This window comes from Hydractinia symbiolongicarpus, chromosome 4, assembly GCF_029227915.1.
Source record: "Hydractinia symbiolongicarpus strain clone_291-10 chromosome 4, HSymV2.1, whole genome shotgun sequence".
In the NCBI taxonomy this organism is placed as follows: Eukaryota; Metazoa; Cnidaria; class Hydrozoa; order Anthoathecata; family Hydractiniidae; genus Hydractinia; species Hydractinia symbiolongicarpus.
Genome location: NC_079878.1, coordinates 21501580 through 21522639, shown reverse-complemented (window position 1 = coordinate 21522639; position 21060 = coordinate 21501580). Strand labels below are relative to the sequence as shown.

The following is a 21060-nucleotide window of genomic DNA, read 5'->3' as shown; positions in this document are numbered from 1 at the left end:
AAAGCATTAATTATGTATAAATTAGGCAAGGGAGGTTTGTTATTTTGTTTATTGCATTATAAGCGTTATTAAAGGCAATTTTTTGCATTTAAATCTCGCTGCCTCTCGCTTACAACTCTAGAAAAAATTTGGCCGCCGGCTAAAGAAAAACGACGAACGTCAAGCATGCGCACTAGGATGACCAAAGCCAAAACAAACCAAACCGTAGCAAGAGAAGAAAGAGCAGTGACTTCTTTGTTGAAGAGTGAAATAGAAACGAGTTCTTGGAAGTGTTTGGTAGGTTTAATTTCATGTTTTAATAGTTGTAAAATTCTCCTATCCGAGTTTCATGTTGTACCACTTTTGATGGTGGAGAAAAACGGAACTTCTCATAGTCAAACCTGCAGAAAGAGAGGGAAGCTATTATTTTTTAAGCATAGCTATAGATAGCTAGCTAATATTTATAGATATATTTAGGTTGAGCTAATTAAGCAGAAAATTTTGAAACATGTTTTTACAACATAAATAAACTCTTAATTAGACGTCTAGCTATTAACATCCTACTTTTAAGTGGAACATTGCTATTTAAACTGTTAAAAGCAAAATATTCCAAAATTCCACGCTTTAGTTGAAATTCGCATCTTAGTGCTGTGAACCAAGGATGTGTGACCAACTACTATTATTTAGGGCTAATAAAGATTGATGAAGGGAACATGTGTATTTACGTGAAAGCTTCCCTGCTTAGTTTGCAGGCAAATTAAGTTATACCTTGACTTAAAATGTGCTTATAAACCCTTCACTAAAATAAACATAGTTTTATCAAAAAAGCTAAATTTTATGTTACTCCTTCTATTAAAATACAAAAGATGATGTGACCAGGGAATAATAATAGTGTAACTATACTGTGTTATATTTTATTTTATAATATTCTCGGATTCGGGTTAACATGCTTAAAATTTTCTGATTATTTTCAACAAGAATGACCAACATAGTTAAATTCAGCACCAAAATTTGTGGAAATATGCAAATTTTCAAGTTTATACACTAAGTACAACTGTGTCTATTAGTAGCCAAACTTTTGATGTTTTATGAAGAAATGACCACACAAATTTACTGCAGTGAAAGTTTTCGCTGCGTTTAAATATTATGGTCAAACTCTAATAAAATTTAAAAACTTTAAATAACAATAAATCCTGTTCTAATAATCTTTTTCTAAATTTCCTATGTTATATAATTTTTTAGATAAATCCAAATATGCCACTCATTTTTCTCAAGAGTTTCCTTGTTTTTTTTTTAATTTGATAATGTTAACCTGGATCCAAGAATATAGGATTTAAAATATAACACAGTATAATTACACTGTGATTTACTTATTTAAGGTAGCATACTAATTATACTGTAACAGCATATTTAAAATTTTTTCCTGACTGCATAGCGGTCAGCTTTGAGTTTTTTTGTTATGGTTTTTGGGCCATTGACAAAATATTTTATGTTGTGCCTGAATTGGTCAGCTAAAGTTTCCAAAGTAAGTTTGCTGCCATATGCAATCCAACCTGTTCTCAGGGATCCTCACAAAATGTTTGTATGTTTTTTTTGTGTAATTATACGAACGCTACAAAGTACTTCGTTTCGTTAAACGAATGCCATACGAAGTGCTTCGTTTAAAGTAAAAAAATATATACAAACTTTTTTAGTACATGATACGAACTTAAACAGAGTTTTTTTATCATACAAAATTAAATGATATATAAAAACTTTGAACACAGTAAATTGCTATACGATCTTAAAACGAACTTCAAAAGTACCAGCGTAATTGTGCATAATTATGTCAATACGAAACCAGAAACAAAAAAATTAAACTTTTGAAATACGAAAAGAAATGATAAAAACTTTAAACTAAGTAAATTGCTATATGAACCTAAAACAAACTTCAAAAGTACCGGCGTAATTGGACATAATACCAGAAATAAAAGAAATAAAATATACAATATCGATACGAGGTTGTTATACGAATTATACGAACTACGTACAAACATTTTGAGACGATCCCTAAAGCAGAGGCAAGTCATGTGAGTTTTCTGTAAGCATAACATTTAGAACCATGTGGTAAATTGTTCTTTTTTTTTAATTACTAGTTGGTGTCCCGTGGAAAAATCCACGGGTTTGCCAGTCCTTTTTATACCGCATTGCGTGCGTCTCGCTACTTGAGCAGCTAAGCTACGATTCTGCGTGACAGACGGACTGACAGACAGATTTCTACAGTGTTGTTATCAAAAACCAAGAAAAACATGATAACAAACAGATTCAAAAGAAGTTTATATCAAAAATTTGACATAGTTGCATTCTGACCCAACTTAGAACATGGCCTGTCTAAAGGTACCGTGGACCAAGACAGGGTGGCCCATCTTTTGACATGCTGCCCTGTCAATTGAGGTCAGGACCAACTTGCAACATGGCGTTAAAGGTGCTTGCATACATCAACACTTTGTATTAAACGTAAACTAACTTTAATAAAGTGAAAAAGCTGAACTGCTGCAACTTTTTATGGCTTTGTTGTGTATAGCTAGCTGAGATTAAATCAAGTTATGCATTCCAAGTTTGTTGTGGATAGCAAAAACGACACTACTTGGCAACTCTTGGTGCAGGAAGACCTTTGATTTTTGTCATTGACAAGATCGTATGGCAAATGCATTTTTCAAAGTAGTTTGAAACTTGCTTGTTGTATGATTGGGGATATTTTTAACTGGATAGTTGTGTCCATAATGACTACTGTAGCTAAATAATTATGACCCAGACATCAAGATATAATATTCAGCTCAGTGTAATGTTATGTTATATATATACACAGCTAGCTAGTTATCAGAATTTATGAGGGTATAAGGTATTTGTATTGCTCATTACTTTAGCTATATTTGTAATAGGTTATATTTAGAGAATTCATGATTTATTATCCTCCATACATTTTTTGTCCTCTTTAGTCCTCTCCTATAGACACTGCATTTATAGTCAGACCTGGCCTGTCTTCAATTTTTTAGAAATTCGAAACAGTGTGGAGGAACGAATTAACTGTAAATAAATCGATAGCAAATTTTTTTGTGAAGATGAATGTCATAGTAAAGGTGATTTTGAAAAAAGATCTGTGTCATAATAAAAATAGCAACAATCTTGCACACAAGCTTCAACCTAACTTTTTGTTATGTAAACCTTTTTCACAGAACGTACTGGGAATGATGCTGCTCACAGTCTCGAACATATATCAATAAACATCTTTGGCATAGTCAGCCTTCTTCCTCTTCTGTGGATAGCGAGGAGTAATTATGGTGGACTAAACGTGTGTGCATTGTGATTTTTGAATTTTTTGTCACATCCATGATATAGACCCGGATAAAAATATGAAAAACTTTTAATTTTGAGATCACAATTTTTTATTTGATGAGCATTTTGAGATTGCTAGTGTCTTCTTGAGCAACTCGAATAAAACAGACCCAAATACGCACCTAAATAAAATCTGCATACAGGACATCTACCAAGATTTTCAAATTTTAAAGTCCTTATTCTTATTTATTTGTAACATTGATTTTATTTGGTTGTGCACACATCTGTCATTGTATCTGTTTTGTTGCCATACATATACACAACGCGTGTGCACTCAAACCTGTAAAGTTATTTGTTCACTAGACAAGGTAATAGTGCTAGATTAGGATCTAAACATTTTCTGGTCCTTGCTTGAAATGACTATTTTTTTGTAGGGCTAGCATCAAATCTTAGGAAGTTATTAAGGGATGCTGTTTATTTGTTTCCCATGTTCTACGAAGTTTCCTTTATCTTCTAAGCTGTTGTTCCAAATTCTCTGTCAATTTTCTTCTCATTCCAATTGTATGATATTCCAGCTTTGTTCTGCAACTTTATTATTCTTCACATCTTCATTTCTCACTACATGCATATCTTCTTGAACTCATTGCATGAATTTTTTTGTTTTTGTTTTGCCTACAGTACTGAAATCAGGACATCTAAATTTTTAAGCACTGATCAGGAAAATTTCACAATAGCATAACGATTTTAAGATCGCAATGGTTCGCTATGTTCGTAATTAATTGGTGTGTTTAAAATAGAAATATTTTGTTCATTTCTTTAAATCATGATGTTCATAATTACTTAGAGCATGACAAATGTTTCCTTTTTTATTCATTGTGCACAACTTCTAGATGGCAAAGTTGAATATTGTATAAAAAGGCAAGTTTTCATATTTTGTTTTTCTACGAACCTATATGTTGATGTTTTTTAAATGAAATACAGTGATGATTTAATTTCTAAGACGTTTTTATGCTTTTTAAATGATCTTCAGCAATGTTTTTCTTTTTGTGATCCCATTTTTATGCTGTTTAAACAGTCTACAACAAAGCTGATGCAGTGACTTTCTCCTATGTTTCACTATTGTCTTGGTTGGCTTGCATGAGAACTTTTCAAATTGTACTCATTCTTCACATGTGTAATCTCTTGTTTGTTTTCCTTTTTGTCACTGATAGCATTATTGGCATGATTCAATATATAATAAGATATTTGAAAGATTTTTGATGGTTTAAATTGTAGTTAAGGTACTGGCCAATGTTAGTAGGCTTACCATACACTGGCACTGAAATGGTACCATTCTTGCGTTTCGCCAACATGTCAAGCAAGGCAATGCTGACATCTTGTTCATGCTCAACAGTGAATGTGATGTGTGTGTAAGCTGTAGAGTGAGATAAGATCAAGAATCTTTTCCAAACCTTTGGACACCTGTCTGATGTGAGTAATGTTATTGTCTCTTGTGCCTTCATGTATAGTTATATATATGTTTGATGTAATAAAACAGATATATGCCATGTTTTTTTTCAATACAAGCTCCACACGTCATAGAAATCCTCATGTACTAGAATCTTTGTTTTTCCACTAAATTAAACATTCTTCGACAATGTTCCAATGTCTATTTCTCTATCAAGAATTCTTTTAAATTCTTGCTATGGTTACTGGTCGTAAGTTTGCTAAGAGGGATCGTCTCAAAATGTTTATACGTAGTTCGTATAATTCGTATCAAAAACTTTGTATTGATTTATTAAATCTTTTGTATCATTTTATTTTTAATACGAAATTTTTCGTATCATCACAATTAAAAGTTTGTATAAAGTTTGTATCATTTAAAATAAAGTCTGTATGTAGTTCGTATCATTTCAAAGAAGTTCGAATAAAAATTTGCTTATACAAAGTTTATTAGCTATAATTGGACTATTATCTATAGTCTTTATATTGAAATTTTTTCAACAATTGCAATTGTTTCGATATACGAACTTCGTTTATTTTAATTGGAATTATTATCTAAGGTTTTTAGGACTCGTCTCCACGGCATCGTGGAAAGGAAAAATATCGCCGTAGATCGTTTCAAATTCATTAAACCGGGATAGTAGAAAACCAAAAGATTGCCGTAGATCGTTTAAAAATCATGAAAACGGGATCATAGAAGCTAAAAGATTGCCGTAGATCGTTTAAAAATCATGAAAACGGCATTGCATAAAGCCAAAGATTGCCGTAGATTGTTTCAAATTCATGGAAACGGGATCGTAGAAAACGAAAAGATTGCCGTAGATTGTTTAAAATTCATGAAAACTGGATTGTAGAAGCTAAAAGATCGCCATAGATCGTTTAAAAATCATGAAAACGGGATTGTAGAAAGCCAAAGATCGACGTAGATCGTTTAAAATTCAGGAAAACAGGATTTTAGAAAAAAAAATTGCTGTAGATTGTTTAAAATCCATGAAAACGGGATCGTAGAAGCTAAGAGATCGCCGTAGATCGTTTAAAAATCATGAAAATGTTATTGTAGATTGTGTAGATTGAAGTCAACCTCGTATATTTTACTTCTTTTGTTTATGGTTTCGTATTGAAATAATTATGCCTAATTACGCCGGTACTGTTGAAGTTCGTTTCAAGATTGTATAGCAATTTACTTCTTTCAAAGTTTGCATCATTTCATTTTGTATGATAGAAAAACTTCATTTAAGTTTGTATCATGTATTAAAAAATTTCATATAAACTTTATTTATATTTTTTTAAACGAAGCACTTCGTATGACATTCTTTTAACGAAACGAAGTACTTCACAGTGTTCGTATAGTTATACGAAAAAAATACGAACATTTTGAGACGATCCTTGAGAATGGAAGCAACAGGTAGTATAATGGTGATCCTGTACAAGAGACTATTGGTCCTTATGAGTTATCAGCAATCAGTAAAATATAGATGGATGTATGATTTTAATTTGTGTATTCTTTTCTCTTTGACTCCATTAAGATATTTTGCTTTAAAGTTATGAGCATCAGCCTAAAAAACAATTGGCATCATGGACAATTAAATAAACATTAGTACGTTGTTTGGTTTAGAAGTCGCACAACAAAGTTGGCTTGGACATCCTCCACCATCATCATCATCATTATCCTTTTTGACCTAACGCCAGTTTACCATGCTAACACGGATTGGACGGTATATTAATGACCTTCCTTAAACTGTTTAATGGCAACTGAAATTCCTCCACAGTTTTAAAAATTGAAAAATTAATATATCGAATTAATATTGAGAATCAGAAGGAAAACTTTTTTGGTAACTTCTATTTTAGCCCTTTTCCACAGCATAGAATTCGCTTTTTTCTCCCACAGATAAACCAGGGTGCTGTTTAACATGGAGCCTCTACCCTCTAACTCAAATTAAAAGTGGTAGCAACTTATTACCGTAATATAAGTCCTTTTACCAGACAGTGTGTATGTAAAATAAATTCTATAAATTTTCAATAAGTAAAATTAAAAGAATCATTTACAAAATGAACAAAATCCCAATGAATGTGTTAATAAGTGACTTCTTAAAATACCCTGCATTTTTTCTATAGCTAGATGCAATAAACATTGCCTAGACTTTCCTTCCCAGCAGATGTCTTTTTATTGTTAAATTTTCTTTTCTTTTTTTTTTCAAAGAACATCTGCCCTGATATTTCATAAGAATGAAGAATATGTTATGAACAGAGTTAATTTGTCGTTTTTGTTACAGGTGTTATGTCTGCAGGAGGTGGAGATTGTTTTACAATAGGTTTTTTTTAATTAATTTACTAACATGTTTAAAAGCCAACATGTCATTTGGAGTGCATGGTTTGTTTTTAAAAAGTTGTTTTTTTGAGTGATTGTTTTTTTTCTTTTGTGTAACTTACATTGCTCCCAACAAAAAAAATCAAGTCATTATTAAATAAATTAAAGAATGAATTTAATTAAAATGTTACTTCATAAAAATATACCCAGCATCCATGATACGCATTTTATGAATGCTGTTTAAGCTTGATTTTAATTGCAGTACGGAGATATCATTAAATATATGCCAATGTCATCAATTGTTATTTGTGGTATTGAAGTTTAGAATTTGGTTAGCAACGAACTTCCAACAACATGTTTTCAATTTAATTAAAAGACAATGTGCTTTTATTAATTAACATAGTATTTAGCTAGATGTCTGTATAATGTTGGATTTGTATTGATATTTTGTCTGCCTGTCTGTGAGCCAAAGATAGTAGCTGCAAGTAGTGATAGGAAATGTTCCACTGGATTTTGTTGTAGGCTTATAACTACTAGCTTACCACAATTAAAATTATAATACAATAATATTATGAGTTGCTGATGCAGGTTGAATTTTATTCACGGGTCTCTATTGTTGACAATTTCCTTACACTTTATAATGTTTACAGTATCATTCTATTTGGTCTTTTAGTATTTTATGTTTCTTCTTTTAGTATCAGTTTCTTCAACTTTGAATTTTCTGCCTTGCTTTTTAAGTTTTTTAGATATACTTTGAAAATACAGAAAATGGGCTTTTAGAGATTTTTTAAATCAACTTGTGGGCACTTATAGATGTCAGTACTACCACTTTGAGGCTGCAAAATTTCTTGCAAAAGCCAACAAACATGGTATTGTATTATGAAATGACAAAAACGAGATGACAAAAAAACAAAAATTAGAGTAGTATTAGAGCCGAAAGTGTATAGTTACAAATCCATGAACACTAAATACAAGACATTTCAAAAATAATTGTACATTAGAAAATTTGCAATTTAAATTTAAACCACAATTTTTAAGTAATATTTCACTTCTGGATTTTACTCTTTATGTTGTTCATGTTTTTTTAACCATTTTGCCTGTGTAAAACTGTGTGATAATGTTAATAAAACATTTATGTGAAATATACTAGAAACTTCTTTCCAAAACCTACTTATTTTGTCTTTTATTCTCAAGCAAATATAAATAATTTAATACTTGAACAAAAGATTTATTTTAAGTTTCCAACAAGAAAAAGTTATTTTTTGTATCTTTCTATTAACTATTTTTAATGTTCTCTGGCTATTTTTGAGAATGGTTTCATAGGATTTTCGGGTGTTATTAACACTGGATAAAGAATAAATCTTGTGTTACTAATTGTTTGGCCATTCTTCAAAGTTTTGGTGAACACTGAGTGTTTGTTTAATGCACTATCATGAAGAATAGATCACATATTTTTTAAAAAAAAAATCAAACACTACTATACTCTGGCATATTTGAATAATGCTTTTTTTGAAAATATTTTTACTGAGAATAATGGAATTAAGCCAACGTATTACTTTGTAATTGTAATCTTGATGTTTATCAAATCATATAGGGCATTCTTTTGTTTATGCTTTATAATTCTTAAGTATTTTCTAACACATTTTGTGTCCAAACTTCTTGATTTTTAATGTTATTCAAACAGTAGTAGAAGGTATTTTCGGTTTTACCATCACGGTAAACTAAAACTTCCCTTCCTGTCTGTAAAAGACATCGATGTTTAAAATAGACTGCTCAACATGATCACATGTGATAGTAATTATTAGGGACAATTAACTTCCATGACTTTCCCTTCAGGGGAAACAATTAAGTTGATGTATTCATAATAGATACAAACTGTTTTTAATAGGTCAGTGATTACTGTTTACTTCACATTTGAACAAATTGTAAATTTGAGTATAAGCAGTGCTATCAATTCTTTAAAATTTCCAGTAGTTTTTTTTTTATATTATCTTATAGTCTCAATTATCTTTGCAAACAAACTCAAGATATTAATCTTATTTTCAGGGTTTTTTATGCTTTGTTTTATTTTTATAATAATGTTGATTAATAGATCATGAAAAAGTTTTATGATAATATTTCTTTTTGTTTTTTTGTTGTTGTTGTTATTTTATGATAGTCTTGTTAGTGGTAGAAACATCTTGTTATAGCTTTTTGGTTAGCAGTAATATACTTTTGTTTTGACATTTAAGCTTGAATGAGGATTCGGGCGGTATGGTGAAATATTGATGAATTATTGTTGTTGGTGAAAATTATTTCTTACGTTTTACTTGAACATAGTTTAACTTAAAAAAATATTTTACAGATTGTTTATTGTTGTTGGTTTCTTTTAAAAACGCAGACAGGCTGGCAGGATAATCTTGTTGTTTTTATTTGCGAGCATATCGGATTTCTTTGTACGTTTCTATATTTTGGCTATAGTGCATGTTGTTTTTTAACAACAGCTTCATGAACAGACCACAGAAAGCGTTAATTGGATTTTATAACTAAATGTTGTTATTTAGATGTTTTACAGTGTTTTTGTTTACTATAAAGTATATATCTGTACTTAATTTGTGTCATAAACAGAAATGTTATATCTACGCTATCAATCCCACTATTTAATCAAATAAAGGATTTTTTTGGGGGTGGAAAAATATTTTATCCTTGTTTTGCTCGAGTAAGTTGTATGTTGTTAACATGTAAAAGAAAACAAAAAAAATGAAAGTTGACATTAATATCCCACAGATTTTTTTTCTTTATTTTCAGAGACTACATTTTTTGTATTTGCAATCTAGATTTAAATTTGGGACTCACCAGGATAACAGTATTTAATAAGTTTATTCACTCATAAAGAATTAGTTCACTCATAAAGATTTAGCTCACTCATATATTTTAAAAAATTGTAGTGCCGAGAATTGTGGTGCTGTTTTGATGATTAATAAATTTTTTTATTGTTTTCACCAATTTTAGTTAGTTATATTTTGTTTGAAAATTTGTTTTAGTTTTATAGTAACGCAGTCTTTATCTTGAACAAAAGAAACATTAGTTTTTTCACGCAGAATATTTCTTTTTAAAAGTAAATTGATGGAGTAGCCTATCAACTTTATAAAGAAAAACAGGAAAGCATGTTATAAAAATTTAAATAGTTCAAAATAGATCACAGTAAAATTATCTATGGAAAATAATCATTTTAATTTGATATATTTTGAGATCTTTTATACTCATGGAAATTGCAAGATGGACATGGGATTGCTAAAATGATTTTTTAATCAGTTTCACTCCAGAATAAACATGGATGACAGAGACAACAGACCAATTTCAGCAAAATAATTAGCTGCTTTATACAATGTTTACAAATTTTTTTGTCCATACATCAGACATAGACAATAGTTATTATTTAATATCTTGCCAAAATTTGGTACCTATCGAAAGTTGTTTGTGAACATAGAAAAAACACATACTTTTTTGACAACATTTCAGGTGTTCACACGCATAATCGTAGAAATTTAAATATGTTTCAGTAGATCGCTTTCCCTTTTCTTTAAGAGTTTGTGGTGATTTTATATGGTTTCAATTCTCAATCCTCTGCTTTTTTGTTAACTAATTTGGCGTCTAACTGACCACAAGATAACTTGTAAATAGGCTGGAAAAAATTGTTTATATATTTCTCTATTTAAATCAGGAGAGGAAGGACAAGTTCAAACTCCAATGATTCTACTTAACATATTCAGTGATCAACAAAAGTATTAACTTGTATTTACCTCTATAGGAGATTACAAAGTTACATTATAATTACTTCATTATTTCTTTAATTTATGTTTTTACTTTTTAATTTTTTGATTTTTTCAGGCGAAATTAACTTTCAATCATCAAGTCCCTTAAATAATTTTTCACATTAGGTCTTTGGTTGCACAAACTTACTTGTTGCCATGGCAAGCTAGTATATACTGTTCCTTCCTTAAATACAGTAATTAGTTGTCACATGGTAAAATGTAAATACACCGTGGATATAATGTATAGTTTAATGAGTTTTTTTTAGTTATATTGATCTGCTTATTGTTTCAGGCAAACTGACATTGCTGTATAAAAAAAGTTATTGTTGGAAAGAGATGAAGCTGTATGGTGAGTGGTAAAAGGTAAACTGAGATATGTTTTTATCTTATGTAAACTTTTTTTTGTAGTTGTCGCGTTTAACAATGTGTATCCTAAGAAAGAATAACAGTGCCTTTATTGTTGTGAATAATAACTTTGATGCTTGCTTCTGATGGGCTTTTTCTTTGAGTTCTTAACCTCGTTCAAAAGCTCTTTGCGTGTATATCCCAACTGTTTTTCCTAACATGACGGTTTTGAAATTTTCACCTTTATATTTGTTTATCCCATTACAGGGTTTCCACCTCCTCTAAAGGTCTCAATAATTTTTACTTGTATCTCCTCAATTTGTTTTATGAAAATGTTGCCATCTTCTCAAAAAAGGTTGAAAATTCTCATTAAATGTTCTCAAATGTCTTCAAATTCGATTCTATAAAAAGAGTTATGAAACTCTGCATATGCCCAATGAATTTTTCACCTGAACAGTTTGACTGATGATAAGATGCAATACAAAATAATTTTTTTCCACACTTTCCCTGAGAATCCATCCATTGGTAGATATATTTAGACCTTAATGCAGGCTATTGTCAAAATCTGATGCGCAATATCTAAGTTTCCAAATGTCTAGAATGTTCGTTTTGGTAAAATTAAGTTAATCTGGGTTAATTACATTGTGTAGGAAGTACGTACAATTAATTATGACAATCAAAACTTGAAAACATTTCTTAGTAAAGTGTTGGAGATGAATGTATTCACCTTTACAATACAACTGAGATATTTTTGAAAACATTAATCTCAAGTAGATTTACTGGTGTTTGCATTTCACAGTTGCAACAGGCTAAGCTTTATTTTTCTTACGTATGTAAAAAAACATTAAATACTTATGTTTTGACTAGAATGTTCATATGGATCTGTAGCTTTTCTCCACTGTTGTGATTTTTTTTTACAAGTGGAATATGAAACCATTAGAATGTTTTGTTACGGGGGAATATCTCTTGTTTTATTTACTCACTCGAGAAACTTGAACGTTTTGTTTGTTATAAACATTAAAGTTCTGAAGTCACTGAAAAAAAGGCTCATTGAACGAGAACTTTAACATATAAACCTTTTAAAGTTAGTCTGTGACCTTCAGCAGTTATTGGGAAATACTATACTATATATTATTTATATTATTTGTTTTTGTGTACATAATTCTCTATAACTTATTTAATACTATCTGGGATGTTGTCATTATTAATTTTATTAAGGTTTTACATATCTGACTGACGTATTAACTTGAAGATAACAATCATTTTATGTTTGTGAATTTCTTATAGAAATAAAAAAAATTGGTTATGTTTTTTTCTAGTTTAAAAAATATGCGCCGCAGAAATGCGTCAACTGGCAAGCAGCTTTGCTCTATGGAGGGAAATGTAAGTGTTGGTGTCGTTTTTCTTGTTTATTAATATTTTAAGCTTTCACGAGTTTGACTTACATTTATCCTTTCAATTAAACAAGTACGTTATTTAATCAAATCCAATGGATTAAAAAAGACTGCATGTTTAACTTGTTGATCGTGAACGACTTTATAAACATGCTAGTTAAATTAATTTACAAAATTATTTTGCTCATATGACAAGTTATTTTAATTGAAATTCCTCATTTAAGATGCTATATTTTTTTCACTTTAAAGTGTCTTTATATAAAAAAAATAATAATAATATTGGTTTCCATTTCTGATGTTAATGAAATTACTTTGTGGTTAAAAGAAAAAAATGTTTGGATTACCTATGGACATTTAAAAATGCATTTTTATAGAGACTTGATGATTTTTCTTGCTTATTCAATTATTTTTTGTGTAGGCTGACATGCGAGTAAAGTTGGAGTACCAAGGAGAAAGACGGTATGTCTTTTTTTATCCCGTCAAAACCTAATCTCTCTAAAATAATACGCCTTTGGTTATTTTAGTATACGTAAGAGCTTCTTAGATTTTGAAATGAAAATCGAATGTTACTCTTCTGCAGGATAATACCAATTGCAAGACCAGTTATGATCGATCAGTTGCAGGGCAAAATCAAAAACACTTTTGGTGAAGATTTGGGTATCAACTTTGAAAATGGCGAGGTACATTTTCGTTATGTTTCTCAACATTATATTATAGTCCAAATTAGTTTTGTGATGGGGAAAATATTATCTGAATATGCAAACTGTCAAGTCATTATTTTTTGTCTGTTGTGAAATGTTTCTTAGAGATTCTGAATATCTTTTTTATACTCTGCATAGTTTCTTAAATACAAAATTATAATTTATTCTGTCTGCCACGAGGCTCGGCATAAATTGGTTTCGTGTTAAAATGAAGCGTGCTCTGAAAAATAACATAGTATATGTTTGTATGAAATAAGATATATTATTTAATAGGTGTATATCCCCATTATGAAACAATCAGATCTTGATAAAGCCATTGCCTTGCTTGACCAAAGTCCTCACTTAACCAGTTTACGTTTGACACTCACCACCAAGACGATCACATCGGACTACACGAAGCGTTATACTGAACTACGCACTTATAACGATTTTCAAAATGGCTTTTTACCTGATTACCAATGCGATCTCACGGTAGCTCCGGATGAACGTGCTCCAAGAAAATTAGACGAAAATGATGACTTGTTAAATTTTGTAAGTAGATTGTTTCGAACAATTATTGTAGTGACAACTAAATTAAACCATAGTGAAAAAAATTTTTTAAGCAACAGTTAAAAACTTGCTTAATAACTTTTTACTTCCAAATGCACAATAAAACTTAAAAAAAGTCCTTCGTTATACACATAATTTATCTAGCCCTTTAGAAATATATACTTTAATACGAAAATATTGTTAAATAAGGTTTTTATATTATACTTTTAACATAAGTATTCGAGTGGTACCGTAATTTTGTTACTTCCTGATATGCGTACTGATTGACTTGCAAAGTAAATTCTGGTGAAGATTTGTAGCAGCAGATATGTGACGGAAAAGTCTATCTATAATCCCTCTCTAGAGATAAATTGTCAAAAGAAGCCTGTGCCACTCGTAAAGGTAGCATGGAGGATTGTGACTGAACATTTGATGAGGATCGTGTTGGATGTTTTCTTGTTTACGCTCTGTATATAACTTTTATTGGATTGTGCCTTGTTATCATTTACTGTGTAATGTCGGACTGGAAACATTTTTGTTATTGTCTTGCTGTGAATAACAAATATGTTTGCATTAAAAAATTTAATATTGTTAACTCTGCCTGTTCTTTTCATTTTAGAAAATTCTCAGACCGTTGCCAGTAAGGTATGTTGTATTCTTATCATATCTAATTACACATAAACATTTTTCAGCCTAATCAACTTTTACTAAAAATTAATGAGTTCTCCCACGTGCATCACTGCATGACAAGCAGTGGTGGGGTAGTCATTGATGTGTTCACATGAAAAACATGGAGTTGACTATCTGCGGTCCGACTCCTTCGTAGTAGCTCTTTACAATTGGACTCCTTTGTGGTAGTTACAAAGTAAAAAATGGATTCCATTTAAATGCTATAAAAAGTCGTAATAATATTTTTTTTAATTATGCGAAACTTCAATTTTTGATACGCTTCTGAGATTAACTTCCTTTCAAGGAAAGTAATTTTTCTGATTGCTTGAGGGCCTTTCTCTGGCATCATATTTACTTTTTGTTTCGATAGTTAGTAAAAATTAATTATTTTAATGATAATAATAAAAAGAAAATTAGTGTTACGTTCTGTCTGTAAGCAAATAAGATGTTTTTGCCTTTGATCAGTTCATGGTGGAAAATGTATGTTTTTTATAATTTCAAATTTTTTTTGTTTTGTTTTTTTTTAAGATTTTTACACTCTGACGATGTCTACTGGAATGTGTAGACGAATATATAGTTTTTAAAGAAAATCATTTTACATCCCTCTGATTTTCACAATGGTTAAGCTTCTGGTTATTTTATTTATAATCAAGTTGTATGCCCGAAATAATATTTTCCAAGGTTTAAAATAACCTTTGCACTGTTAGAAGTTTAAAAAATCAGTATAACTGGTTATTAGATCAGGAAAAAATAGTTAGCTTGAGCAAGCATATAGTTTTTGAAGTAGTATTAATATTATGTACAGAACTTATCAGAATTTTTCTTAAAAGGGAAGGAATAAGGAAAGAATTTTTTATATTCTGAGTACTAGTGTGCTTTTATAATTATTTGTTTGTTTGTTTTTTTATTTGTTTGTTTTGTCATTTGTGATATAGAGTATTCTGAAAAAGTAACAAAAAAAATTTGCTGGTTAAATATGTCCACAGCTTCTTACAAAACTCTTGGACCTAAAAATCAAGAATTAAACGGTACAAGCCACTTCATTCTAGATAAAGAAGAATTAAATAAATGTCAATGGGTTTTGAAGTTGGTGTCTGTTAATTTCATATTTTTGTTTCATTTGTTGTTGTTGTTTTTGTTGTTGTGTTTGTTGTTGTTTTTATTTTTTAACTTCTTACTGTGTTTCGAAAATATTAGCTAAAAATCTCGAAAGTTTATAAAAGTTATTTCTCTTTTTTTTTAAAAAAAATCTTGAACTAAATACTACTAATTATAGGTCCCGCTCAAATCCAGAGGAAATGCCAAGCTCCCCAGATGAAGAACTAATGCCGCCTATTCGTTCTCATTCAATGTTTATACCGCCACGAGATGACGCCCTTTATGGTCATTCCCCTCCTCCTGGACATCATCCAGACATCAATTTAATGCATAACCATCACGACATACATGTAAGTTTTTCTATAGCTTAAAAAAATATACGATGGAGAGACATGATGATATAAAATTTAGTTAATTAACCTGGAATAACTCTCCACCTACACATCTTTTTAAATTCATAAAGATATCTTTCTTTTAGAATGGTGGTGGTATTTTTATCCCAGAGGATAACAACGACGTACCGGAAACGAGACAAAGTTTTCATGAGTTTACCAGACCTGAAGCAGTTCGTGTTAATTTTTTTATATATGAAGTTGTTAAGCTAAAGAAACAAGTTATATTGAACAAAAATTAATCGTTTTAATCGGGTTTTTTTGTTCTAGGTGACCTATGGTTTCGATCCTTTGTCTCCGAGAGAGGTAGGTATTTTTCATTACTGTTTCATAGCTTCCTACGCGGATTTACGCTTATCAATACTTATTCTTTTTTTTCTATTTAGAACGAAAGACAATATGGCGATCCTTTAACTCAAATAAGACATGTATGTTTGTTCTTTCACGCTAATTTATCTTCGTCGTTAGTCTGTTGTTGTTGTTGATAATCTTAACTGTTCTCGTCTGTTTTAGCATCAACGATTAAAAGAAAGTTTTGATAGCCTACTTGGTTCATCTTCACCTCAATCTACCAGTCAGATGTCTATAGCGAGGTATTCTGATACTTGCTAAATGTTTTTAATTATTGGTTTTAATAGATTTATTTACCTGCGGAAGTGTAGGGCGCGTTATCTTTTTATAAAGAGTTAATTGACTTTAGACCTAGTACTTAGATGCTAAAAAATCTCTCTAAAATGAGAGAAAAGTTGAGCTCAACGATTGCTTAGCGAAAATTTTGTACAATTTTGAAGATTACAAAGAACATGTGCTAAAAATATTCGTACTCCCACGAAACTGGTAAATTTTGATATCAAATTCTTCCGTAATTCACAGAGTAAAATGTTATTCGATTCAAAGTCAAGATGAAATTAGGTATAGTAGTAGCCTAGTTAACTAAGCTATCTTCGAGGATATCTAATTCAGTTTTTCTCAAACAAAAGCTTAGACGTAAACGTAAACACTCTTAAATAATACCAAAATTTTATATCTATTTGTTCAGGTGAGTGAAGCCATTCTCGCTCAAAACAAAAGATTCCCCGATATTAACCACGTGAACAAAGAACAAATGAATTAACCAATCAAAAAGTGCGATCAGAATTCTTGACCGCAGAAAAATTGTTTGAAACCCAGCGTAATTTTTTTCACCTAAATTATTCCGATTTGTGGTAAAAAATTATGCTGGGTCTCCGGGCTAGGATAGTAGACAAGACCTGTTAAACATTGGTTATTTTAAATTTCAACAAATAATTTGTTTCTTATAATCAAATATCACTTTTACTAAAGTTGGTTTAGTACAAATGCTTATATATCTGTTTGCTTATCAACAATAACGAAAAAAATAATAAAAAAAATGCGTATACACATATTCCTGAACTATTTTATAAAGTGTAATATATTTAAACTTTCAATGCGTCACCTTTTAGCGAGGATCCGAATTACTTCCGACATCGCCACAACATGAACGGCGAAAGAAGGCGTCCTTTAAGCGACTTGATACCCGACACTGTTACACTGTTTGAATATGATTCCGGTATGAAGACATGTTTTTGTTTATGTGTTGAAATTTCGTACTGTCCCCCTAAATCATACAGAATCAATAAAACTGCATATGTATGAATGTTTCATAGGGAAAGGACTTTTATATTTAATAATATTTTTACGTTATTCATAAAAACACGTGGGGTGGTATACACGTGGGGTGGTATGAGGCGATACTCCTACTCGCGGATTACCGCCAACGCAAAAATTGTATTATGAAGTGGACTTTGTATAAATTTAATTTTAGACGGAAGCAACAGTATGAAATCCGAACCTTATCCGAAACCGAAAGTGCGTCACAAATCAGATTGGAATTTAAACCGAGATTCTGTTGATAGTAAGTGACGTTACTTTCCTGTTAAATCTTCGTTGTATGGATGAAATTATATCTTATTTCTCAAATTGTTTAGGCGGTGGATCGTATCGGTGGATGGACCATTACACGAATTCCTTTATCCCGATCAAAAGGACTACTTCGTCCTCAAGTACTGGACAGAGTAGCAACAGTAGTGGATTGGTACCCGATTACGACGGTAGCCGAGTCGACCGTGATCTTACAGATCGTATACATAAACTAGCTGTAAACACAGACATCAACTTTAGATGGAAACAATTGAGACTACTCGGTGCCGGTGCTTTCGGAACTGTAAGTACTATGTTTATTTTGACGGCTTTAGCGGTAGTGTTTTCTTCCCATAATAAGGCCTCTAAGACTTCACCCTATTTTTGTGGGAGTGTAGGGGGTCGAGTGTGGTGCTAGGATGGGTTGAGGTGGTCAACAATTCCCTACCCTCATAACTTTCCTTGTGTTGGATTGTAAATCATGTAATTTTTGTGCATAAATTTTTGCGAATGGTTTGAAATGAAAATTTGCTTAGAAAAATATTCCTCATAATCAAAGTTTAAGTTGTTTAGTCAACCAAAAGCAAAGTAGATAAACATTTGTCCTTTTTTATTGTTTAAGTGGTTTCACTGACCAAGACAAATTCCCCGTCTAATTATTTTCGCGAATGAATTGTTAAAAAACGTTTTGCGGATATTTGACCCAAATTCTCGGAACTTAGTACACGCAAAAGTTTACTCTATGCGGATTTTGAGCTGTTCTGTTACATTTTATAAGTAGACCTGTTTCTCAACTCATAATGAAAACAATTGCAGAAATTAATTCCGAGGCTGAAAGTTATAAGGAGCATGTTGGAGGTAACAACACTGCAAAGTGATGGATGGACTTTCTTCTCAGTTGTTACTGTCATTTTTCGTTTTTTTAGGTTTATCTTTGCGTAGATTTGGATACTGGCAAAGAGATGGCGATGAAATGCGTTGAAACGGGCGCCATCAACACAGCAACCCTGAAGGAAGTCGAAGTTCTACAGCGTGAAATACAATTGTACAAAACATTAAAACACGAACGTATCGTTTCCTATTTTGGAACGTGGCAGGATAATCGATCTATTTCGATATTTATGGAATATATGGTTGGGGTAAGGTCTAGCCATCTAATATATATGTACATTTTTATTGTCGTTGTTTTTCATTGTGATGAAATTTCTTCCACTTGAGTCCAAGGCTACACTCATCAAGAAATCATATTACTGGATCCTTTAGTAGTTTAAGCGGAAAGTGTGTCTGTGTAAGTGATTGCACGTCTGTATTAATTATGCAAAAGATCAAAGTCGAAACATAATGTTATGGTTTGTGTTTCATTGTAGACATTCAAATTAATTTAATTCCTATTTATTTTTGCAGGGTTCTATCCACGATAAGATCTCGAAAATCGGAGCATTCTCTGAAGCAGAGGTTAGCAAATATTCCCGCCAGATACTTGAGGGACTCGCTTACCTACACAGCAAAAATATAATCCATCGAGACATCAAAGGTATTAAAGCCAAACTTTCCAATGAATGTGTTGGTTGATTTCTTTTTATGTGGGGTGCGTGATGTTATTGTTATTTTTTATTTTTCTTTAGGAGCAAATATTCTGTTAGACAAATCCGACAACTGTAAACTAGCTGATTTTGGTGCATCGAGACAAATACAAGTACGTTTAACTTTCAGACAGTGTTTAATGCGTAAACTTATTTATACATCACTACTGAGGGTATCTTAAGAAAGTTCTTTGAAACTAGAACAATATTGAAGATTTTGTAGGGATTTTTTAAAGAGGGGTGCGAACTCAGTCCGTAGAATCAAGATAACTGTTGTGTCAACGATTCGTATTTACATGAAATATTACTATTTAGACAATTCGATCAAAAACTGGTTGCAAATCTGTACACGGTACGCCATATTGGATGAGTCCAGAAGTAATTAACGGCGAAGGTTACGGTCGAAAAGCCGATATATGGTGAGAAAAAATATGGGATAAAAATAAAATAAAAAACTGTCCAAAATAAGAAATTTAATCAATATATTTTAATTTATTCTAGGTCGCTAGGGTGTACAGCAGTGGAAATGCTTACAACCAAACCTCCTTGGTACCAATTTGAACCAATGGCTGCTCTGTTTAAGATTGCTACGCAACCGACGCATCCGCACACGCCGGCTGACGTAACGACGTCGTGTTCTCAGTTTGTTGAGATTTGCTTTTGCAGGTACGTTTAAACAGATATTTTCTTATTCATCTTGGCCGCTCATTGTTTTCCAGTATCGCGCGGATTATTCTTTTTTATTTATTTTTTAGGGATCCAGTCACAAGACCTGGAGCTAGCGAGCTTTTACATTATCCCTTCATCAGGAGGTAAGAAAACGTTTTCGTAAAACCAAACTTATTATCCTGTATGATAAATCCAAGCAGACGTAGTTCATCTTCGACTTACCCATCCGTCGTACTTTTCCCGATATCGTTCACCCCAAGTAAGCCATCATAACGAAAACCGAATTAAAAAAACCAAAGAAGACATTGCTAAAAGCATAAACTGGTTTGTTTAAATGGGATATCAAGGAAACTTGTGTCGATGTTGATTTTTGTTTATAAGCATAAATGGCGGATTGACATGATTCACAAAACATCCGACGCTTCAACGAGACTGAATCTCAACTGTTTCTATTCTGTAGAATAGTCTTTAATGTGATAATTCCATATTTTTATAATGAAAATAGACGAGAGAATATAATTTTGCTTCATATTTTTAATTAATTTATATAACGCATCCAACTTTTTGATCTGTATATTATGCATGTCACCAAGCTACAGCCACACTTTCTACAGAACATAGCGCCACCTTTGTGAGTATAAGCTTTTATTATACTGAACGCTTTTTTTATCTTTGCATTTCCATTCGAACAAATTTTTCTCATTCTTCATCCTATTCTTAAATTTTTTTTCACACAAAACACGTCGATAATTTCATTATTTTGGTTTGTAGTTAAAACCCTGTTTATAAGTGTACATACGAAAATGTGATTATTTTTTCTATGAAATGGTGTCATTTTTTAACGCGCTCTCCCCTGGCCGCCCAGTTAGAAACAGAGTGGCAA

At 31.4% G+C, this 21060-nt stretch overlaps 1 protein-coding gene across 4 annotated transcripts; it reads left to right on the top strand.

The window, feature by feature from the left end:
- Nucleotides 1-75: 75 nt before the first annotated feature.
- On the top strand, nucleotides 76-21003 carry LOC130641830 (mitogen-activated protein kinase kinase kinase 2-like). 4 transcript variants are annotated; one of them, XM_057448815.1, is made up of 22 exons: nucleotides 76-276; nucleotides 6392-6491; nucleotides 11171-11241; nucleotides 12543-12606; nucleotides 13036-13076; nucleotides 13198-13297; nucleotides 13592-13849; nucleotides 14466-14491; nucleotides 15792-15963; nucleotides 16092-16178; nucleotides 16276-16311; nucleotides 16392-16433; nucleotides 16519-16598; nucleotides 17469-17575; nucleotides 17831-17920; nucleotides 17994-18229; nucleotides 18852-19064; nucleotides 19330-19459; nucleotides 19551-19621; nucleotides 19824-19927; nucleotides 20010-20174; nucleotides 20264-21003. In XM_057448815.1, exons 3-22 carry the CDS (start codon nucleotides 11225-11227, stop codon nucleotides 20322-20324), a joined length of 2100 nt encoding a protein of 699 aa, XP_057304798.1. In that variant the 5' UTR covers nucleotides 76-276; nucleotides 6392-6491; nucleotides 11171-11224; the 3' UTR covers nucleotides 20325-21003. The 4 variants fall into 4 exon arrangements, with proteins under 4 accessions (XP_057304798.1, XP_057304796.1, XP_057304800.1 ...); XM_057448813.1 differs by lacking the exon at nucleotides 6392-6491; XM_057448817.1 differs by lacking the exon at nucleotides 12543-12606.
- Nucleotides 21004-21060: the final 57 nt, after the last annotated feature.